General features: G+C 38.0%; 1 protein-coding gene across 2 annotated transcripts in view; it reads right to left on the bottom strand.

Annotated features, from left to right (window-relative positions):
- Nucleotides 1–3,372: 3,372 nt before the first annotated feature.
- sp3a (sp3a transcription factor) overlaps nucleotides 3,373–23,827 on the bottom strand; it is a 34,935-nt gene continuing 14,480 nt past the window's right edge. The window contains exons 5-8 of one of the 2 annotated variants that reach the window (XM_079822022.1): nucleotides 15,243–15,459; nucleotides 10,969–11,158; nucleotides 10,589–10,785; nucleotides 3,373–6,656 (exon numbers count right to left, since the gene is read on the bottom strand). In XM_079822022.1, coding sequence (XP_079678148.1) covers nucleotides 6,337–6,656; nucleotides 10,589–10,785; nucleotides 10,969–11,158; nucleotides 15,243–15,459 — 924 coding nt within the window. In that variant the 3' untranslated portion in view covers nucleotides 3,373–6,336. The remainder of the gene's footprint in view (nucleotides 6,657–10,588; nucleotides 10,786–10,968; nucleotides 11,159–15,242; nucleotides 15,460–23,827) is intronic. The other variant, XM_079822023.1, reaches the window with a different exon arrangement.

The following is a 23,827-nucleotide window of genomic DNA, read 5'->3' as shown; positions in this document are numbered from 1 at the left end:
TACATTTTCAGACTACAAAGAACATTTATACTAATAAAAAGGCAAAAAGGGAATTAGAAATAGTGAAAACTAAAGTAAACAGTGAGTTAAAGACACACTACAGCTCAAGTGTTTCTGAAAAGAAGTTTATTAACACTATATGAACACTATAATGAATTATATCCCCATTTATAGCCTACTTATTTATAAATATATGTATAAAGACTCTATACTGCATTATAAGAACAGTTATAGTTACATAATTTTTTTATAACTATATGAATTTGCTTTTTTCAATGTGCATGGTCATAATCCATTATACACTGATTTATCAATTATCAAATATAAAATAGTTCCAGAGACACTTGTTTGCTGTACCTATTGGTTCTCAGTTATGTCTTTACTGGCTGCTGTTTGCATTAGAGGTCATGAATGGTCATTTTGATTTGTTAAAATCTATATCTCCTCAGCCATACGCATGGTATTGCTTATAGCTGTTTGAAATTATACTTTGACATTTATCTTGCTATTATGCATCATTAAAAATCATTTTTTCTCCAACTGTTTGTATTAATGATCCCCCTGTTTATTTTATCACAGTAATTATTGTTCATTAGTTACATTTACAAATAAACAAAATGTATAATGAGTACATCTTCATGATTTCTTAACTTTTGTTGTAGGAAAATTGCATCCCACACAAGTTGGGTTGAAAATGGACTAACCCAGCAATTGGGTTGTTTTAAGCAAACATTTAACCCAACCACTGGGTTTAAACAATCCAATTGCTGGGTTAGTCCATTTTCAACCCAACTTGGGTTGTTTCTAACCCAGCATTTTTTAGAGTGTATGTTTTTCACCTTCCTTAAAGCCATCAATGAAGCATTTATAGAGGATAGTGACTGTATCACTCGCAAGAAGCATTTATAAGAACATTTTATAACAATATATTCACTTATTTGACAGATATAAATCTGAACTTCTAAAAGGTCATTGTAACAATAATATAACAGCATTATAGTAATGGAGGCTACATCTTTATAAAAATATTCATAAATCCCTGACTAAATCATACTCATAAATCAGTGTATAATGGATTATGAGCATGCATTGAAAAAGCAAATGTGTGACTTATAATTATACAAATAATATAAATGTAAGTCTTACAATGCAGTATAGGTCTTAATGAGTCTGTATAAAAATATGTTTATAAAATAATAATACTTATAAGTATAAATTGAGCTATAATTCATAAGCATGGGCTTCATAGAAAGTGTTACCCAGAGTTTTTTAATACCCACCAAGGTTGCATTTATTTGATCAAAAATACAGTTAACAATATATTGCGAAATTTTAAATAACTATTCATTAATTATTGCCAAAGCTGTATTTTCAGCATCATCACTCCAGTCTTCAGTGTCACATGATCCTTCAGAAATCACTCATTTGTGACCCTGGAGCACAAAACCAGTCATAAGTCGCACGGTGGCAATAGCCAACATTACATTGTATGGGTCAAAAACATACATTTTTCATTTATGCCAAAAATCATTAGGATATTAACCCATTTAAGCCCACTGGCAACTGTAGTTGCCACAGTGTATAGTTGTCATTTTCATTTTGTAAGTATTTTTCTAGACATTATCCATGTTTTATATCTCAATGACCAAACAACCAAATAAAGGATTTCAAGGAGAAAAAAAGGTATTAACTTTCTTCCTGTTACATGAGGCTGCCAACTTCATACCAGGAAGCATAGCGAAGGCAAACCCTCCCAAAGACAGGTTATTTTAATGTTACTAATAAGCTTTTTTTCGTTGACACATATATATATATATATATATATATATCTACATAATCGTGAAGGTCTCTAGAATCATCCAAACAAAACAAATCTTACAACAGATCTATAGTTTTTAGTATACTTAGTCAAAAGTCCAAGTATTGCCGGTGGGCATGTGACTTGTAAGTACAACATATAATGGGGAAATGGGGTATACTGTGTTGTTAGGTTAATAAATCAAGGTTTTTGGTCTTGTTTAGTGCTTTTTGCTTTCATAATATCCCACCTAAAACATACCTTAACTGACATCTCTACTATACAGTAGACCTTAATTCGATAGGGAAAAATATCATATTTTATGATATGTCTTGTAAGGGCCAAGATATTGAGGACCCTTCATCCAGTTTGGATGCGTTTCATTCTAATCGGTCAAGGACCCTCATTCTTCTTCTGACTAGTAGCTTATTATTCCATTATAATGTGGAAATTCAGACAAGTAATGAGTTTACATTATTATATGAAATCACCTACTACAGTCAGCCATTGAATACTATGGGGCTATTTATTTATTTGTTTTTTGTTATATAGATGGGATTTTTTCATCATTCATCTATTTATTTATTTTCATTTTACTTTTTGATACACAAAGCCAAGGGCTTTGTATTGTAAATACAAGTAAGGGCAACTTAATGGCTGCACTATGTTCCACCACTTTAAGACAAATGTGTTTGTTGTTTGTTGTGTTTTCATATTCAAAAGATAAGATAGATGCAGCTTTTTTGAGTTTGCATCGACTTTTATACACAATAAATTTGTTTATGAATAAAGATTGATCTGTTGAAAGCAGTTATTTTGAGTTGGATGCCAAATATTTTCCTCCGATTCAAATTTGACATTGAAGGGGTGCATACAACTTATTTGCCCACCGCACATTCAAATATGAAAAAAAAAAAAAACACCTGGGCAAAATAAATGCAAACCATGTTCACATATTAACATGACTATATGCATGAAATCTTACAGAAAAATGTGGGCACAAATGGGTTAAGTAAAGATCATGTTCCATGAAGATATTTGGTAAATTTCCTACCATAAATATCATTTGTAGTAATATGCATTGCTAAGGACTTCATTTGCGCAACTTTAAAAGTGATTTTCCCAATATATCTTATCCTAACAAACCATACATCAATGGAAAGCTTATTTATTCAGCTTTAAGATCATGTATAAATCTCAATTTCAAAAAATGGACCGACTGGTTTTGTGGTCCGGGGTTACATATGATGATTTGATGATCAAGAAACATTTCTAATGATCAATGTTGCTTATTTCTGTGGAAACGGATACATTTTCAGGATTCTTTGATGAACACAAAGTAAAAGAACAGCATTTATGTTAACCAGGAACGTCTTTACTGTCCCGGCTGGATAAAAATGTTCAAATCAACAAAAACAACCTTCACTCTTACTGCCCCAAAACTTTTGAACAGTATGCAATTTTGAAGAGTTTTGGATTGTATTGGTCAACTAAGCATTTAACATTCTGTACTGTAAGTGCGTGCATCAGTGTTCTGTGAGAATAAGACGACTGACAAGCACAGGGGTATGTTTAGTCATTTTAGTGTGAAATAAACAGCTGCCCTCAAAAGTGGGCATTGTACAATAGTCCGAAGCTTTCTTGGAAAAATGACCAAATAAAAAATAATAATAAAAGTGACATGTTAAGATGCTATTTATAATGAACAAAAATCAAATTAGACTTCACAAACTAAAAGACTAAAAAAAAAATGCCATTCCGGATCACTGTGACAGAACCCTTATCAACTCAGAAAACAAAATAGTGTTTCATTATCCGCCATTAACCCCGCTGGACCTTCTCAATCAAACTCGCGTGGACAATTCTGTTGGCTACGGGAGGTTTAAAATTCCCCAACACACATAACTAAAAAATTGGCAATGGTACTCAGAAGAATCGATAGATAAAGAGACAGTCATGATTAGCTGAAGGAATAAAAACAGAAGCTGAGAATAATTGTACAGTACCACGTGGAAAGGAAACAAAGCCATACTTGTACATGGACTGACAGCAAATGAGTGCGTCCCGACTGATGACCTGCAGTGTGTTAAAACAAACTCATAAGCTTCCCTCCCTCTGAATAAAGGAGACTCTCGGCTACAGAGGGAGATCAAAACCTATGCCATAACCTCGGTGAACCTTCATCGGGATATTGTCCCACAAAGCTTTGGGTTGTTTAACATGGGTTAACACGAGCGACGCCACACACTCGGATCGGAGCGGCTCTTTTGGTCCTGAAACACATTAATGCTGCAAACCATCAGACAAAAATGAACAGTTTTTCTCTCCATTTTATCAAAGAGTGCGAATTCAGTTTGGCAAACTACAAACCGATTCATTTCATACAAACGATTCTTGATGCTGATTACAGTCCAGTCCTTTAAAAAAGTAAAGCCGAAGGGAGTTTTTCTTTCCTTAGAAAAGCAGTTGTGGACACCACAAATCCAGATTACAATGTATATAAATATCTTTTTGCTCAAAAAGACTTCATTCGCAACAAATTCATATTGAAAAGATCGGATCGACTCCAAGAGGTTTGAGAATTATGGTACATAAAATGCTTTTAATTACATGATTGTTTCATATTTGCCCCCGTTCGTTGGGCCTGGGTTTACCTACACAAAATAAAAGCACATAAAATAAATCATGAGGAGCATCAGAGACATGTAAAAGACACTATTGGACACCTTCATGACTCCCAACAGCAAAATGGCAGGCTTCTTTTGTTTTACATCTTCCTCCTGGTACGGAGAACTTACACCACGAATATCACTTACGACCTAGAATTACAATGAAAGAAAGAAAGGGCTCGGCCACAAATGGAAATTCGGCCATTACTTGCTCCCCCCACTTCAGGCCTATGACGTGACATTCCCGATCTTCCGGAACGGATTTGTAACTTCCCATCCAGCCAAAAGCTCACGACTACATCCGAAAACGCAGAGTCAACGTCACCGACATCAGCTTCTCACACACAGTCATGGGGCGAGTGGTAAACAAGATGCGGCAGACCAGATTTGCACCCAACAGCTTAACTCTTGGTCCATTTCTCACACAATATGATTTCAGACTGTTCTGAATAAAGTGCTCGAGTCCCTTCTGGAGCTTTAAGGGTTAGTTCACGCAAAAATTTTATTTGTGTCATTAATTCCTCACACTCGTGTCGTTCACACCCGTAAGACCTTCGTTCATCTTCACGACACACAAATGAAGATATTTCTGATGAAATCCGAGAGCTCTCCCTCCATAGACAGCCGTTTAATAACACCTTCAAGACCCAGAAAGGAAGTAAAGACAGCGTTAAAATAGTCATGTGACTCCAGTGGTTCAACCTTAATGTTACAAAGCGACAAAATACCCAAAAATAACAACCTTATTCAACAATTCACTGTATTTACTACGTCAGAGACTGGCACAGACGAGAAGAGATTGTTGAATAAAGTCGTTTTGGGCGCACAAAAAGTATTCTCGTCGCTTCATAACATTAAGGTTGAACCACTGGAGTCACATGACTATTTTAACGCTGTCTTTACTTCCTTTCTGGGTCTTGAAGGTGTTATTAAACTGCTGTCTGTGGAGTGAGAGCTCTCGGATTTCATCAGAAATTTCTTCATTTGTGTAGTGAAGATGAACGAAGGTCTTATGGGTGTGAACGGCATGAGTGTGAGGAATTAATGACAGGATTTTCATTTTTGGGTGAACTAACCCTTTTAAGGGAAAGTTCACCCAAAAATGAAAATCTGTCATCATTTACTCACCCTCATGTCCTTCCAAACCTTTATGAGTTTCTTTCTCCTGTTTAATGCAAAAGAAGATATTTTACAGAATGTTGAGCATCGAGCATTTTTTTCCTACTATTGAATTTGATTAGCAATATTCAGCAGAAGAAAGAAACGGAGTAAATGATGACCGAATGTTCATTTTCAGGCGAACTGTCCCTTTAACTGTTGTTGTGTGTAAAGAGTCTACAAAAGCATGACACAATGGGGGGGGGGGTGGGGGGAAGAAATAATGTTTGAATTTTCACTTTTGGCTAAACTGTTCCTTTAACATCCCAGCCACCCGTTTGTCACCAGCACTGCATTCTTTATACAACACGATTACACCCATTCCAACAAGTACACACTGAAACAGATGCTGGACACCCATGAACGACTCGGCCTTTGTACACGACAGCTTATAATACAATATAAGGCATTTCAGTGTTGTATGTGAAAACAAGAAATAATGCTTCCCCCATAAAAAGATGAACAAATCCCCCAATAATTCTATATTTGTAAAATATATATATATGTGTGTGTATATATGCATTCACGTAAATGTACATATTTACGCAAAGGAGGGTAAATATGTAAAGGTATAAAAGCAAGGTATATGCGTGAGCGTGGAATCGATGTAGTCGAAATGAAGTCTGGGGTTGCGGGAGAAGAGGACGTGAAGTCGTACAGGAAGAGGCGGGACCTTTCGAATGTTCCTCCTGCGAGACTCTTCACGGGCCGTCACTCGGCCGCGTCCCCGGCGGACACGGAGACCAACTGCAGAGGAATCTCGGCTGTGCTGAGCTGGTCCTGTGAGTTAGAGGTGTTGACGGTAGCATTGACGGTGGCGAGGCCCTGCATGGTGCCGGGCTGGATGTTGGTGAGGATGAGTGTGGTCCCGCCCGCCGTGATGATGCTGTCCGAGGACATGGCCCCGCCCACGCTGGCCACCACGGCTCCGCCCCCTCCCTTCTTGTTCTGATGCGTCTTTATGTGCTTGGCCAGGTGATCGCTGCGCATGAATCTCTTCGAACACTCTGAACACACAAACTTCTTCTCTCCTGATAACGGCGAAAGAACGAATGATACAGAAATGAGAAAAAGAAGAGCGGTTAAAAAACCTGGTGAGCTCCCTACATGAAGCCTACTTAAAAAGCTCATTTATGCATTTCTCTTAAAAATATACCATGTTAGCCCAGTTCTAAAGGCAGCATTATATGCATCCATTGCAAAGGAACCAATCCTAAAATGCACTGTAAAGACACAGGATACCCTAAAATTCAAGCATGAACTGTTTCTTTAAAGGGTTAGTTCACCCAAAAATGAAAATTCTGTCATTAATTACTTACCCTTACTTAGTTGAAATCTGATGGCTCTGAAAGGCCTCCATTGGCTCAATGGCACGGTTCACTCTCAAGACCCTTAAAAGGCACTAAAGACGTCGTTACAAAGTCCATCTCACTACAGTGGTTCTAAAATAACTTTATGAATCGGCGACATTAGTTTTTGTGCGCAAAAAACCCCCTAAATAACGACTTACATATTTCAAAACGCGGCCTCATGAAGCTTCGAAGCGTTATGAATCAGTGAGTCGAATCATGATTCGGATCGCGAACTGCTGAAATTTGGCGATTCAAACTGCTGATTCGACTCACTGATTCCTAACGCTTCGAAGCTTCATGAGGCCGTGTTTTGAAATCGTCATCACTATATAAGTTGTTATTTAGGGTTTTTTGCGCACAAAAACTATTCTCGCCGATTCATAAAGTTATTGTAGAACCACTGTAGTGAGATGGACTTTGTAACGACGTCTTTAGTGCCTTTTAAGGGTCTTGAGAGTGAACCGTGCCATTGTGCCAAAGGAGGCCTTTCAGAGCCATCAGATTACAACTAAAATATCTTCATTTCTGTTCCGAAGATGAACGGAGGTCTTACGGGTGTCCAACGACATGAGGGTAAGTAATTAATGACAGAATTTTCATTTTTGGGTGAACTAACCCTTTAATGGTTTTTATGTTTTTGAAAAAGTCTCTTATGCTTAGCAAGGCTGCATGTATTTGATCAAAAACATTACATAGTAATATTGTAAAACATCAATCAAAATGTAATTTATTCCTGTGATCAAAGCTGACTTTTCAGGCTTCAGTGTCACATTATCCTTCAGAAATCATTCTAATAATAAAAATATGAAATTCTTTGGTCATTTTACATTATTGATTAGGTTCAATGTACTTATCATGTTCATACTGTATTGTAAAACATTTGTGCTGTTATCGAGGTTGATACGGGTAAGGTTAGGATGGGTTAACAGGTAAGTGAAGGTCAATAGTGTAATTATAGATGTAGTTGCAGGTATTGTTTAACGGAGTGTCTATTTACACTAAATGCAAATAGCCCGTCTTGTTGGCAGAGGCTATTTACACTAACTCCGCCCACTGACATGGGGGTGAGTAAATTATCAGCAAAAGTTTATTTAAAAGTGAACTAATCCTTTAAAAATGAAGAAAATATTCGAAGTGTGGAAATAAAGTACCTAATGTTTGTTTAATAATAAAGTGCCTAGGGTTAGGACGGGCTTTATTGTCCCAATAAGGCAGCATCCATTTAATAATTTTAATAAATATAATCATTTACACTCCATGTTATTATTGCATTCTGTTTTAATGTACAACAACACTGAGGTGTAAATACTATCTGCCACTATTTATAAGTTTAAATAGCATGTAACTATTCACACTTACTGCAAAGAAAATACTGCCATTTTTACATAACACTTTGTGTAAATACAATCTAGTTGCTTTTTTCACAGTGCAAATAGCCGCTGCCTTAAAAAAAAAAAAAAGTAAACGTAAAATAAAACATTTACACAATAGTGGCATTGAATCAAATTATTAATTTAATGTTACTACATAGTAGTTAAAGAGACACAATATAAAGTGGGATCAATGCTTTCAAAAAAACTAGTGTATGTCTGTTGGCAGCACTCAATTATGAATTAGAGGATGCTAAAAAAACCTGCTGTGCTACTCGCATTGTAGGTTTGTCACTCTAGGCTGGAACATTCATTATTTATAGACTTTTTTTACAGGAGATGTTTGAAGAAAGTTGGGAAAAATGTTTAATATTGAAAGTGTTATAACAGAATATTGTCTTTTATGTGTATATATGTTTGCCATACATTTTCAACTGCACTGTAGCAGTGTTATGCCAACATCAAACTCCAAATCAGTCACTAATGAGACTACACAGGTCAGGATGTTGCTTTAAGCCAGAGATACACCAAGCCGACGTAGTTTTTCCGGTGTGTTCCGCACCGTTGGCTTTAGTTGGCGAGACATTCAACATGTAGAATCGGCGTTGGCCCGTCGGTGAGAGAGAGAACTCTGATTGGCTCTGATATGGCTAGGAACTATACTTTCATTTTCCGTCGGTCTTAGTACACGATGTAACTACAGAAGAGTCGAGTTTTAAATAGGAAAAATATTGAAACATAATTTTTGAGCGAGATGCTAACGGTCTAATCAGATTCAATGATCTATGCTAAGCTATGCTAAAAGTGCTACCACCAGACCCGGATATCGGCTGAATGGATTCAAAAACGGTAAAACTCAACTGTTTAACTCTAGGGAGTAGGAAACTTTGCCTATTTTCAAAAATAGTGGCATGTTTCTTTAACATGAGCGGAGTGGTTATCCGCACGCAATGCTTTGTTTGCGGTTTGTGTACATGCAGCTAGGGATGCACCGGTTGACCGGCCAAAAATTGGAACCAGTTTTCTTTGTATTTTTCTGCCGATTTTTCCGGAAGTGCACCCGCGTGCACATACGCCGATATTGCAATCATTCGCGAACACGAACATGTCACATGTCACTTGTGTGTTACAAACGGAAACTGGAGAACTGAGGGAAGAGACGAGATACGCTGAAGGGAATAAAGAGCCGCTTTCCTGCGCGAGCTGAAGTTGCGCGAGCTTACCTCTCTCCGCGCCTGCACAAGCGTAGATAGTGAGCGTTTGTTCAGCTCAGCTTCTCACGTGTTGGATCGGATGAGAACGAAACAGACTAACTTGTGACAAATCCGAATTACTTCTTTTTGTAGCCTAAAGAAGAACATGCATGCACTTTTGAAATGAAATACTATCAGTTCTGTAAAGGATGATAATTTTTATTTTACCTTAAAATTACATTGACTTAATTTGATTTAAAAAGCACTTGCTGTAGCATCTTAGTTTTTTCCGTTGCACTAAAAGTTATTTGATTTAACATTTTGGAACAATTATATACTTTGGTTTTATTTAATTTCACTGGTAAAGACTTTTTTTTCTTTACACTGAATTTAAAAACAAATGCTGATTTAAGTAACATCTTTGTTTGGATTGCAGAATATGCAGTTGTTGCCTTTAATTTCACCTTTCACCCTTTTAATTTCCAATTTAATTTCTAGTTAATTTCAGATTGCGGACTTGTTTTCATTAGCCAAAAGCCAATTTAGCCTGTTAAATACCAAATTAACATCTTGTTCATGTATACTTTCGTTCTTTTATTGTGTAAAAAAATAAAAAAATCAAAAAAAAAATAAAAACAATCGGAAATCGGTATCACAATCGGCCAGTTTTATTGAAAAAAATTGGTATCGGAATCGGCCATGTAAAATCATGATCGGTGCATCACTACATGCAGCGCCGGTTTCCCTTTTTGAATGACGAATAGACAAATATATCTGCAGAAATAGACAGTTGTCTCATTTACACGCAGGCGCAGAAGGTGCATGCTAGTTGACAGTCGGCTTTAGTTCTCGTGGTGTGTTCAAGTGCAGCTTTTTTCCCCCGACGAGAGGCGGCAACACAGTCGGCATTCATCAGTGTTAGTTCTGTGGCGTCGGTTTGGTGTGTCTTTTCCTTAAGACATTAGCCTCCTAGGCAGCTCACTCGGTTTTAGAACCGAGTTAGGTGAGAAACTTGTGTGTGAGTGTAAGAGAGAGAGAGGAAGAGTACCAGTGTGCGTTCTCCTGTGTCGCTGTAATTCATCACTGCGCGTGAACCTCTTCCCACAAAACATCCAGGTGCAGACAAAGGGTCTCTCTCCTGAGTGCCAGCGCAGGTGAGCTCGCAAGTGCGACGTCTTCCCGTATACCTTCCCGCAGCCAGCTATATGGCACACATGCTGTTTCTTCTTGCCCATGTTAGATCCCCTACAACATATAATTAGAAATGTACAGTCAGAATGGAAATATATTGCACACATCGAGTAATGAAGGCATGTAGTCAAACACACACCGCAGGGTGTCTGTATTACACATGAATATAAATTGCACTGCGTCTCAAAACAAAACGAGCTGCTAGGAGGAAATGTGCTTTCAGCACTGTGGTCTTACCTCCCACCTCCCTCTTTGCAGTTGGGGCAGGTGCATGCGACCCTGCGCAGACGTTTGCCCTCCTGGTTCAATCCCTCCATCTCCTCCTCCACTAAACGAACACGAAGGTGAGAGAGGTCATTGGCATTCAGCGTAGAGCTACTGTCCAGAGGCCACTCCTCCGAATCAGGCTCCTCCTTAATCTGAATATCTATAGAGTATAGTATGATCAGCGTTACACTAACAGCACTGCATTATTACCGCTAAACACATCTTCCCTCTGTAATGTCATAATTTACACACTACGGGATCACAGAATTTACAGTACGACCTGCAATGTCAGAGAATTTGGCAAACATTTGAAGAATAAATCAAAAGTAGGGGTTTACAATGAATACAACTGCATTATGAACAAGTATGAATATAAAACCACGGATATATATAAACATGCTCGTTCTGCGTGTGTGAATGAGCGCCGCAGTTTGGTCTACTACACACATACTGATGTACGCGTGACGCTCGAGGTGATTCAGCGTCTGCTGTCTCACTATACGAGGACAATCCGTTAGAGCTGCACGATTTTGGATAATTTGAGAATCGCTAATTTTTTTTTTTTTTCAAATCGAGATCACGATTCTCCCACACACAACTAGTCCTAAATAAAATAACATGCAAGTTACTAGAGGTTCTGGCAAAATATCAATTTCTGCAGTCTATTTAAAAGTTGAATTAAATGATTCAATGAGTGGCGTAAATATGTACAATCAAAGGATGATATAATCCTTATTTGAAGCGCCATGCTACTTTCAAAAGGTGATTTGCTCTATTTTGTAGGACTGGTCCAAATACCATTTTTTGAGTTTCGAAGCTTCGGAGGGAGGGGGCTGAACATATTCTTCTCTCTCACACCGGACGCGATTCGCGCGAAGGTGGACGCTTGAACATTTTGAGTTTACTCGCTTCAATCGTGCGTGAAATTTGCGCGAATCGCGCGTGACATTCACGGCACAACAGACACAAATTCGCGTCATGGGCGGGGCTTCTGCCAGCGGCCCGTCTCGTTGAGAAATGGCTGACATGGGCTCTGTTTACATGTCTTTTTTTTTGTTAAAATCTACTGTTAATGTGTGACAAAAACTTAGTTTTAAGACTTTTTCAGTCGATAATGTAGTTGTTTAAAGCTCAAATATGTGGTTTATTTATATAAAGAGTGCTTATTTGAACATTTTATCCGGCGTTTTCGGAGTTGTGAGCTCCAGCGGACAGCGGCGCTCAGCTCTCGTTAACCTCGGCGAGAGCAGCCTTTCCTCGGCCAGTCCTTCTGCCGTCTGCCGCTGGCTCTGATGTCTCGAGCTATAATTCGTCTTGTAACGGCCGATCTTTGGTCTCATGGATCTATAATTTGTTCCCTGGCAAATCGTTTAGACTGAAGGCAAAGAGAAGTTTCATTACTTTATATTTTTAGGCTATAACTGTACGTTGCAATTGTAACGTTAGCCGACTAGCACTGACTTTGAATGTTTGACTGAATTGTTTGCTTTATTTCATGTATAGCTTATTATACCTTTTACTTATACCTTTGTATTATTGATCATACATAAACTTGCATTTAACAAAAAGAGACTGTGTTGTGTTTCATGTCATTTAATGTTATCACAGTGATAATCATATTGTCTGAACCAGATATTAATATACAGATTTTCTCCTCATTGTTGTCAATACTAGAGCAAGCTCCTGATTGGTTAACGCGGCGCGAAATATCCGCCAAAGTTCCGATTTTTCAACTTGAGCGATTTGCGCGATTCCCAGTCCTTACGCGCCACCTCAATCGCGCGAATCTCGCCGCCACAATCGCGCGAATCTCGCCGCCTCATTCGCACAAATCGCGCCGCAGAATGCCATTTCGCGTCTCTGCATTGACTTAACATGTAAATCCCTCACGCGAATCGCGTCCGGTGTGAACGCACCATAATAAAGGCAGGAATCTCGAGATTTTCATTGGCGCGCCTCACGCGGGCAGGGCATATGCTCAGAGAACAAACACTGCACTAGTGATACAAAACACACCGGTCTATTACGTCCCAGTAACAAGCTCCTATATTTCGCAGTAGATTCATTTAGATTGATAATAATAACGGGTAATAGGCTTGCTGTTATAGTCGGTGCTTCCGTGTTCAGGCATAACACCGGTTACATCACTTGCCCACCGCGGCACCGCCCCCACCGTCGGTTTGATATATTATAGTAGTAAAAATGTTAGTTCAGTTAGAAAACAAATTAACTACAATTAAAAACTGAACGTGCTGCGTGACCCGAACGAGAGTCTCAGCACATCAGCAGCAGGAGTCAGATCTCATTCATCACAAGAGCGAGGAGCTGACTGACAAGATGATCATGGAAGATTTCGTTTCAAAGCGAAATGTAAAAACACCTATTTAAGGGAGTTTGTCATTGTACTGTTTTGTTGTTGTTTTTCATTAAGAATAATCTCACCATTCAAGCAATCCGCCCCCGAATAGTGCCAATTCTAAACCGAAAGTAAAATGGTCACGGCCGCACTGTCATTCGTTCACCTCCGCTCCGTGCACAAGCACTGTAATGTGGCGGTGAGGGAAAATGTTCTCGCCTTCACATCCCTAACAGGTAACAAGGCTAATACATTTTGATTCTATTATTATATTTTCCAGAATGTCAAACAACGTAGCTTAACCCAAATTGCAAGCTCAGTGAACACTTAGGCTAAGAAGCAGCAAATATATTTATTCAAGTCCTCATGAAATCAAAATCGATCTTATTTACTTTGTTAGCCCACATTACAGGTCTTAGGGTGTACAATTAATCCGTGCAAGTTAATACACATTAAAAAAATTGTTTGCCGTGGTAATCTTTAATCAAAATCTGAAAAGTAACTTCCGGTCTTGAATGGCGTTCCCTTTCCGATGACGACTATGCGCCGGCTTGGGTTTGAATATCCTTAACCACTCCCCTCCAACCATTAGTCCACTATGAGCCTGAGATGGAGAGGAGGAGCGCTGAAGTGAAAACCTGCCCTCTATTCAATATTCCGTTTCGCTTGGAAATACGTCATAGCACTGAAATAAAATCAGTTGCAACTTCCGGTTCACTGGGACTTTAAGTATAATGAGGTCGGGTTCCTATTCAACTGTCCATCCTATTAAAAACGGCTAGGCTATAAGACAATTGTAAAAAAAAAAGAGTATTGTATTTCGCCAGATATTATAGTATAAACATATGCAAGCGTGAATGAGATCCGTTTCGAGGGGGATTCGAATATTCTGGTCCAGCCCTACTACGTTGATTGCTTTCGTAGACATCAGTGTTTATATCTGAGCTAGAAAGTTTTATCCCAGTTCTTCTGTGATCATTTTAATTGACATGACAACTGCTCGCTCAGTAGCACGAACAGATTTGAATGCTTTGTCAAAGGAAAATTGTTGTCATTTAGGAATGAGATCACGTGAGTATTTGAATCGAGATCATGATCTTTTAACGATTAATCGTGCAGCTCTATATGAATTCCACAAGCATTTTACCACTTCATTTGATAAAGCTATTGTCAGATACACACAGAAACTCACTACGACACCAACATAAAGCTTAAAGAAAACATGACCGAAATATATTACTATTGTACAGTAAAATGTACTTCATAAAGTCATAACAACATTTAAACATTTGAGGAATACCACAAAATATCAAAATTTTAATTTATCAGTAAACCTCAGTTGTGCAACACTTTAAATTATTATTTAAAAAGATTAATAAAACTGTTGTATGACTTAATTGATTTAATACAGACGCAGAATTTCTAAAAAAGAAAAAGTTTCATAAGACACTATTATTGTTAAAATGTTAAAACCTTATTAAATTAAGTTTTATTAATTTCAGAAAAATCTTAATAATCATATAGGATAATTAAACCATTAAAACAAAATCCAGACAATAGCAAAAAACTGAATTTAGAAAAGAATAGGGATTTCATAAGGCCCTGCATCTATCTACCGTGTTTTCCCCCTAAATCAGTGGTTCCCAAACCTGGTCCTGTTGGAGCCTCAGCACCTTTTTGACGACTCCCTAATCAAACACACCTGCTTCAACTCATTAACTCGTTAGTAAAGACTCCAAGATCTTGAATGAGTGTCAGAAAAGGTAGACATCAAAATTCAGCAGCGTTTAAAAGGGTACTCCAGGACCAGGATTGGGAACCCCTGTCCTAAGGAAAAGGCTTCCGGCAGACATTCTCATCAGCCTTCCTGAAGCACCAGCTGCTGTACCTCCAGTGCTGTCTGTGTCCTCGGACTGCTGGAACTGAATGCCTCCCTGGCCCACAGTGTTGACCGTCACTGACTGCAGGTTAGGCATCTGTCCTGAGGTCAGGCTGACTTGTGTACCGCCCTGGCCCAGAGACAGCGTTTGCACCGGGGCAAGAGTAATCTGCTGAGTTGGAGCTGTCTGGAGCTGAAGGTTCTGGAGGTTCTGAACTCCTTGGACCTGCGGGGACAGCAGAATTGGTACAGGTTAAAGGTAACGCACAAAAGTGAAAATTCTGTCATTATTTACTCACCCTCGTGTTGTTCCAAACTAGGGATGCTAACGATTAAATCGACAAATCAATTAATTGTCGATAATAAATAACCAATCCAAGCGTGCTCCAGCCATAAAACAGTGTCCGATTGGTCTCTACACATCATCCCTACTTCACTATAACCACCCACCCACAATATAATTATTATTGTGATAAATATAATAATAAATTATAATAAATAACCAATCCAAGAGCGCTCCAGCTGTAAAACAGTATCCGATTGGTCTCTACACATCATCCCTACTTCACTACAACCACCCACCCACAATACCCAAGATCCAGTTTCCAGTGTTTCCCCTATTCCAGTGCGGCCCGCCCTCCCAAAACGACCCCCCGCCCCCCCTGAATGAATGACAAAAATTATTTGTCATTAGGCTAAGGTCGACAATAAGAATTGCCTGATGGTTCAGTGCCAGCGTGAAAGACACTCGGGCCAGAGCTGCATCTTCACGGAAACTGATCATTTGCGCATTTTTAAGCCTTGCCAATTTAAATATTCAAGCGCTCATAGACGAGAAAGTGTCTCTCAGTTTGATACTCGCGAAGCGCAGCAACAACACACATACGGCCACGCGTCTCACAGCGCGCGAATATTCACACAAAATTATATCAAAATGACTGTCTTGTTGAGTATCATCGTAAACATAGTCAGTTAGGTCTTTTAAATGAACGTAAACATGAAATTTCCAGTCACCGCCAGCATTTATGGTCATTTTCACAAGTTTCATGGCCCACAGAATATCTAAACATGCAATATATCAAAAGAAAGAACAACAGACCCACTGTTTTATTCCAGCTTCATACATCTTTTTTTTTAATCAACACTTGAATGTTGCAAGTTTCATGAAAAAGCAACATTTTGAGCATAAAGATGAGAATCACGTTTTTGTAAAGGACTAACGTTACGGCCGAACGATGAACAAAACACAGATGTTGTAGATCGAGTCCATCAACACCCCAAAGCTTCACAGTCCTGTAACTCGCCCTGGGTTGACAGTTCATTCAATAACATTAGGCAGTTGTGATTTATATGCTGTTTAATGTTGATGATCGCGTTATTTTACATATGCATCTGCTTATGATAGCGCACGTTCCTGCTTCTTCGGCTGTTTTGATCAGGAGATTCTGTTCTCATGCAGGAAATGCGCTACAGCGTCCCCTGCCGTATAACAGTGAACACATGGAAAGACGGAAAATATCGTCATTGGCTATATAAATATAGAGATAACAAAAGACAAAAGAAAGAGAAAATTTTTTTCACTCACTGCTCTTAACTGAATAACTTTTAATCTATATTTATATGCAGTGACATACCATTTTATGCAGACTATGCAGTGATATTTTACATTTGATTACTATTTTTGTACCTTACTATCTAGTTTAGACCTACATGAAAATAACTCTTTATTTAATGTTTATGTTTGTTCTGCTGTATTTATTTCTGCTTTTGCTCGTAATTTGATTATTTGTTCTTATTTTATTACTGACTGTCTTTAACAATGTACAATTTTTGTAGAGGATTTAGAAAATCCTAGAGTTAGGATATTAGTTTTTAGAGTAATAACCTTATTTATTAAGGTTACATGGCTCAAAAACAATACTAGGCCTATTTTATTTTATTTATCAGTTTTTTTGTGGTGGGGCCAGTGAAAATTCTGGCAGGGCAAGTAAAAATTTTAACCCCTGAAAAAAATCCTTAGCATTGAGCCATGAAATATATTCCCTCCAAAAAGAAGTCCTACAGCTTTAGCCAAGCAGCATGTCAATGTCACTCTGTGATCTACACATTATGTTGTGTTTGGGCTTGGACAACCCACTCTACATAAAGATATCTATTATGGTTTACTAATGTTTCGAAGTTACAAACAAAAACGTGGTGCAAAAGCATCATGTGTATACTGTTTAGGGCTGCACGATTAACCTTTATCGCATCGATATTGAGGTTTTAACTCCCGCAATAACCTAACCTCAGGAGTCGGAGGTTTTTTCCCCCGCCTCTGACATTTGAGTGACAAACCTATTAGCCAATCAAAATGGTCGAATCTCGCGTTCGTGGCTTGCTGGCCAATTAGAAATGGCAATGGAAACAAGGTTGTATGATGCGATGCACCGGGCGTGGCAGGCGGCTTTCTGTCAGCAGCAAAGCAGCTAACACACAACGTGTCGTGTAAGTTACCTCGAATTGTGCCAATAGAAAAAGCTTGTAACTAGGGTAGGTAGATAATAGGTAAATAGGTAGATAATATACTATCTTTACATAAATAGCTACTATTCTCTTAAAACTATAATTTCGTTATTTTTACTAACCCAAATAATGATTCATCCGCTAGTTTGCACGTGAGGGGGAAAAATAGGTTCCTTCCACTTAAGAGTTGAGCTCTTTTTATTTTAATATAACTCTTTACATAAATTCTATTTTCTACTTTTTAAAAAATTACTTCGTTATTTTACTAACCCAGTGTTTTGTATGTGAATGCTGTTTGTAGACCTGTCACGATTATAAAAATAATCGTTTGATCGCGATTAATTGGTCTAATCGCGGTCATTACAGGTGATCGTTATTATTGCCCACTATTAGAAGACACAAGGGGGCCCTGTAGTTAGTAGCGGGAAGTTCGGATCATTTTACAGACTCGGATCTTTGAATCTCGTTCAGCAAAATGAAAAAAAAAAAAAAAATGGAGTCATTTCAGCATAACAGGAAGAACGAAAGACTCGGACCCGGCGGAACGTCGAAAGATGAACTAATAATTTCTCTTTCCGGTTCTGACAGCATTGTCTACTATAGGACTGACAGGAAGAACGAAAGACTCAACCCGAACTCGAGGGATGAACTAACATTTTCTGTTTCATGTACAGAACCTATGGGATTTTGCGCACACGCGCGGCAAACAAAATGAACGGATCACTCTCTGAGACAACTCGGTAGTCCCGAGTCATATTAAAGAATCATTCGTTCATGAACGACGTACCTGCAGCACTCTACTTCTACCGGTCTCCCTCTGAATTCATTACGCTGAGCATTACGTTCAAATTATATTGCCCTGTTGATTTCTCCATCCTGAGTTAGAGCAGCCCAGTTATTCAACAAAGATGGATTTAGTTTCAAAGCCGAAAACGACAACGCCAATCAACATGACATCATGGCTTTGCTTAACTTTCTAAAGCCAAATGGCGTGTTATCTGTACGCATTTTGAGCTATCCGCGTGTATGTCTACGCTGTGTGATTCCGCGTGTATGTGTACGCAGAAACAAACCATAATCTCCACGTGTATGTCTACGCTGTGTGATTCCGCTTGTATGTGTACGCCGAAACGAACCATAATCTCCACGTGTATGTCTACGCTGTGTGATTCCGCTTGTATGTGTACGCCGAAACGAACCATAATCTCCACGTGTATGTCTACGCTGTGTGATTCCGCGTGTATGTGTACGCCGAAACAAACCATAATCTCCACGTGTATGTCTACGCTGTGTGATTCCGCTTGTATGTGTACGCCGAAACAAACCATAATCTCCACGTGTATGTCTACGCTGTGTGATTCCGCTTGTATGTGTACGCCGAAACAAACCATAATCTCCACGTGTATGTCTACGCTGTGTGATTCCGCTTGTATGTGTACGCCGAAACGAACCATAATCTCCACGTGTATGTCTACGCTGTGTGATTCCGCTTGTATGTGTACGCCGAAACGAACCATAATCTCCACGTGTATGTCTACGCTGTGTGATTCCGCGTGTATGTGTACGCCGAAACAAACCATAATCTCCACGTGTATGTCTACGCTGTGTGATTCCGCGTGTATGTGTACGCCGAAACAAACCATAATCTCCACGTGTATGTCTACGCTGTGTGATTCCGCTTGTATGTGTACGCCGAAACAAACCATAATCTCCACGTGTATGTCTACGCTGTGTGATTCCGCTTGTATGTGTACGCCGAAACGAACCATCATCTCCGCGTCTATGTCTACGCCGTGTGATTCCGCGTGAATGTAAATGGATTTATAAACATACTAAATTATGTTTTTTTTTTGAAAATGTAAAAATGCAGAATGTTTCTTGTGATGGGTAGGTTTAGGGGCAGTGTGTGTGTGTGTGTGTGTGTGTGTGTGTGTGTGTGTGTGTGTGTGTGTGTGTGATGGGTAGGGGCAGTGTAGGGGGATAGATTGAAACGGCGTTGATAAACACGTTAAAAAGCGATTATGCGTCTTGATAGCACTCCAAAATGGCATAGCGAATTGACGTGTCATACATAGGTTTCCTTTAATTTCCAAGTTGGCGAGAAAGTAGCCTACATGTGCATATGTGCAACAAGTACTGCTTCTGAAAGAATCTTCAGTACAGCTGGCAACATTGTCACCCCAGTTAGATGCTGTCTTAAGCCAGAAAAAGTCAACATGCTAGTGTTTCTTTCCCGTAATCTACCAAGCCATTAAGGAGCATGATTGTTTTTATTTCAGAATTTGATTTTTATGGCCTGTTCTGTTATGGTCATAGTTTATATTTGTGATTCATTGTTTCTGTTATTTACAGAATTTTCAAAGTTGTAAAATATATTTATATTTTACTTTAGTTTGGAATGAGATATTTACAGTCCTTTATGTGTTATGGTAACTTTATGGTGATTGTTTCTATTATTTATACTTTCATATACATTTACATTGTTTCTTTAAATGTACACATTTCTGAAAGATACATATTTTTCATTGATTAAATTACTTTAATATTTAAAGGCTTTAAGTGTATTAATGTGTTATTGCAAGTGACAACTTACAAGGGATTCAATTAAATAATCACAACAATTTGTATGACAATTAATCGACAAAGCCCTAAAACAGGCAATTAATCGCCAAAGCCCTAAAACAGACAATTAATCGTCATAATCGCAATTATTTATTGGACAATTAATCGTCAGCCAAATTTCATAATCGTGACAGCCCTAGCTGTTTGACGTGAATATTACCACAGGAGTGAAGCACAAAGCTTAGCCTAGAAAGGAAATAATGGTCAGATTGCACTTTTTCATTCTGTTTTGCGATCTGGATCTGGATCACTCGACTTTCCGTGAATTTTAACAATAGGCCTAGTCCATTTTATCCCAATGGACATGGACATCTAGTTTCTTTTCCCAAGTCTTCACTCGCGTCGCACCCATGTTAACGGGATTATAAACGTTTCTTCCTTTCGTTTGCTTATAATTAAGTCTATTATAACTATTCACATCCTTTACTGTGGTAAAGTATAAAAAACACTGTAGGACGAATACCTTATTACTTCAAATTTTATTTAACACAGTTTGTTATTAAACTTGGTAAGGCGCGTCAAGTTTGGTTTATTTGAATAGCGCATTTCACACACACACACACACACACACGCGCGCGCGCGCGCGCGCCGGTGATTTTAGTTTCGTTTTCTCTGGCAGTGAATAATCAAAGATTGCCTAAATGTCTTGACCCCGTGGAAGATAAAATCCGCTCTTCAGACCTTTTACAACAAGTGTTGCTTTGCAACATCAGTAGAACATATGAAGATGAAGATATTCGAAAAAGTGTCTATCCAGCTTGTGTCCCATTCCTCTCAAAGCGCAGAGCGGTAGGCCTATATGACGCATCTTTGCGGGGAAATAGTATGAATCAAATATTTTTCTAACTAATATTTAATTCTCTTATATTCTTGAGGTTACCATTATTTACTGAAAATCGTTTAAATGTTTTATAGGCTGTGTTGTTTCACTGACGGAAGTGCTTAAATAAACAGGCATTATGGATGTTTCAGCCTCAAATGATTTCAAAATGTAGGCTATATATATATATATATCTGGCATAGACTACAGTATTTAAAATTGCATATATGCATTAGTTACATTCTCAATTTAATTTACAGAGCAATCCCTGCTAAGTTTTTAGTTTAACTAATACTAGAAGAGGATTTGTGTGTGTCGGCACTCACAACAGACTCGCAACGGGGGCGTGGCATCACGATGGTTGCGCTCCATCGTGATGTCGGTCAGCCATCCATCGGCACAACCCTACTTGTAACTGCGCAGAAATGGCCGAAGGCACTTCTTCGGTGACGGGAGAGGAAGCGGAGCACTTGGTTAACAAGAAGGGTGGTTCAGCTGTTTGGACTTATTTTGGATTCGCGAAGAATGACGTGGAGCAAAAGAGTGCTAAATGTAAAATATGTCGACGTGCCGTGGCCAGATCCAGAGGAAACACTACCAATCTATACCAGCATCTTAAAAATGTTGGTGTTTTATAGTAAAAAACCTTTAATGTAGCACTCTGACACGGTTTCTGATTTTGCACTTTCTTATCTTGCAGAAGGCTGGATAAGGTGTTGTTTTTAATTGTCATTGTCATTTATTTTAAAATGTCTGCAATATAACAGTTTCATGTTCAGTAAATTGCAGTGGACTACAGAATTATTTTGTTTTTCTAATTGTAAATCTAATAAGAATTCATTTTCTATTTTTCAGTGTTTAAGATTGTTAAATTTAAAAACAAAATAAATGACCAAGTGGTTAAGTTAATTACCATTATGTCGTCTTTTTCTTTGGTATTTAGGTTCAGGTATTTAAAAATCACGAAGCATCAAACAATCTCATTACCTCAATCACTATGTATGTAGTTTATTTAACCCTCTGTGCCGTAAAAGTAACAACATATTTTATTCATAATTTTAGGTTTTATGCACTTAAAAGTATCGAACGCAAAAATCGAAAATCGCACCGCAATCGCAATATTTGTCAGAAAAACCGCAATTAGGTTTTTTCTCAAAATCGTGCAGCCCTAATACTGTTTACATGCGTCTCGGCGGCGTTCAAAAAGTACAAATACGCTTGTATTCTGCTGGTTGAGATATTTTCAATGATATATGACGAGCCTATCTGTTATGTATGATGATTTTACAGATCACACTTTCATGTGAAGCAGTTATTTTTCACGCTATGAAAATAGAGCACTAACAATATGTCAGATCATTTTAAAAGCACTTGTGAAGTGATGGTCATATCTCCTATATTCACTAAAACCAAGCTTTAAAACGACACCTATTTTGAGTTGGTTAAGCAACATAACTTAGTAGCACCCCCATTTTGGATTTAAGAGGTTAACAATTAATTGATCATTAATTTAAACAATGATCGATTATGGGAATTCATGTAAATTGACATCCCTGTTCCAAACCCATAAGATCCATATTCTTCAAAACATAAATTAACATTATTTTTTAATGAAAGGTACATGTTAGAGCCCGACCGATAAAGGATTTTTAAGGCCGATACCGATACAAATATTTGGTCACTTAAAAATCCGATATTCCGATATATCAGCCGATATATATAAAAAATAAAAAAATAAAATAACAGAAACGCGTAAAAAAACACAAACAGATTTCCCTTATACATCAGTTATTTGTAGTTATTCATGATCCCTCAGCCTCTCTAAAATAATATGATAATGCAGTTTAAAAATAAACTTGTTTGTTTTATTGTTACAACAGAACAGAGGAACATAAAATATATTAAAGTTCTGATAAATAAAATGTATAAAAATACAAACTTAAGATATGAAACTTAAAGTCGTTTGGACGAAAACACAATAGGCTAACAAAAACAAAAAATCAAAGTTACCAGTATTAATAGATGTGGTAAGCTTTATAAATATAACTTTTAGCAAGACTGGAAAAAAAAATATTCAGTTAAGTTCTAGAAGTTCTGATAAATAACAACAACAGCAAAACATAAACTATATACAGTATAAAAATGAGCCACCTTATAATTACAATGTCAACTTGCTTATCCCTTTACATGCACTTTTAATTCTATCCATCAAGCTACCACAAACCATTTTCAATCATCATTTGCTGCCTGCCTTCTAAAATCTACTAACGTTACTGATGATGACTCGTGTAATCCATTATTTGACTCGTTAATGCGGCGTCTGAACGAAGTCACGCACTTTCGTTCACTCTTCACGAGCCTAACTTACGATTTACAATGCAGAGACTGGAACTACAAATATACTAGTTATAAATACAGTAATCATTACTTTATTTAGGCAGAATAAGTTTGTTGTGATTTCCAAGGCGCATTAATGTTAGCGGTCTCCCACTGATAGCCATGGCATTAGCTAGCTTTGTGGTTAGCGTCTATGATAAGTTATAATTTAGAAATATGTATACTTTTTCAAAATAACGGGCAGGGGAGAGATGATACGTCTCATGCTGTCAAACTGTCAGACTATTAAAGAAATACATTTTATTCAGTC

Source organism: Gobio gobio, assembly GCF_949357685.1.
Source record: "Gobio gobio genome assembly, chromosome: 7".
NCBI lineage: Eukaryota > Metazoa > Chordata > Actinopteri > Cypriniformes > Gobionidae > Gobio > Gobio gobio.
The sequence above is the reverse complement of the archived record's forward strand: the minus strand, read 5'-3'. Positions and strand labels throughout refer to the sequence as shown.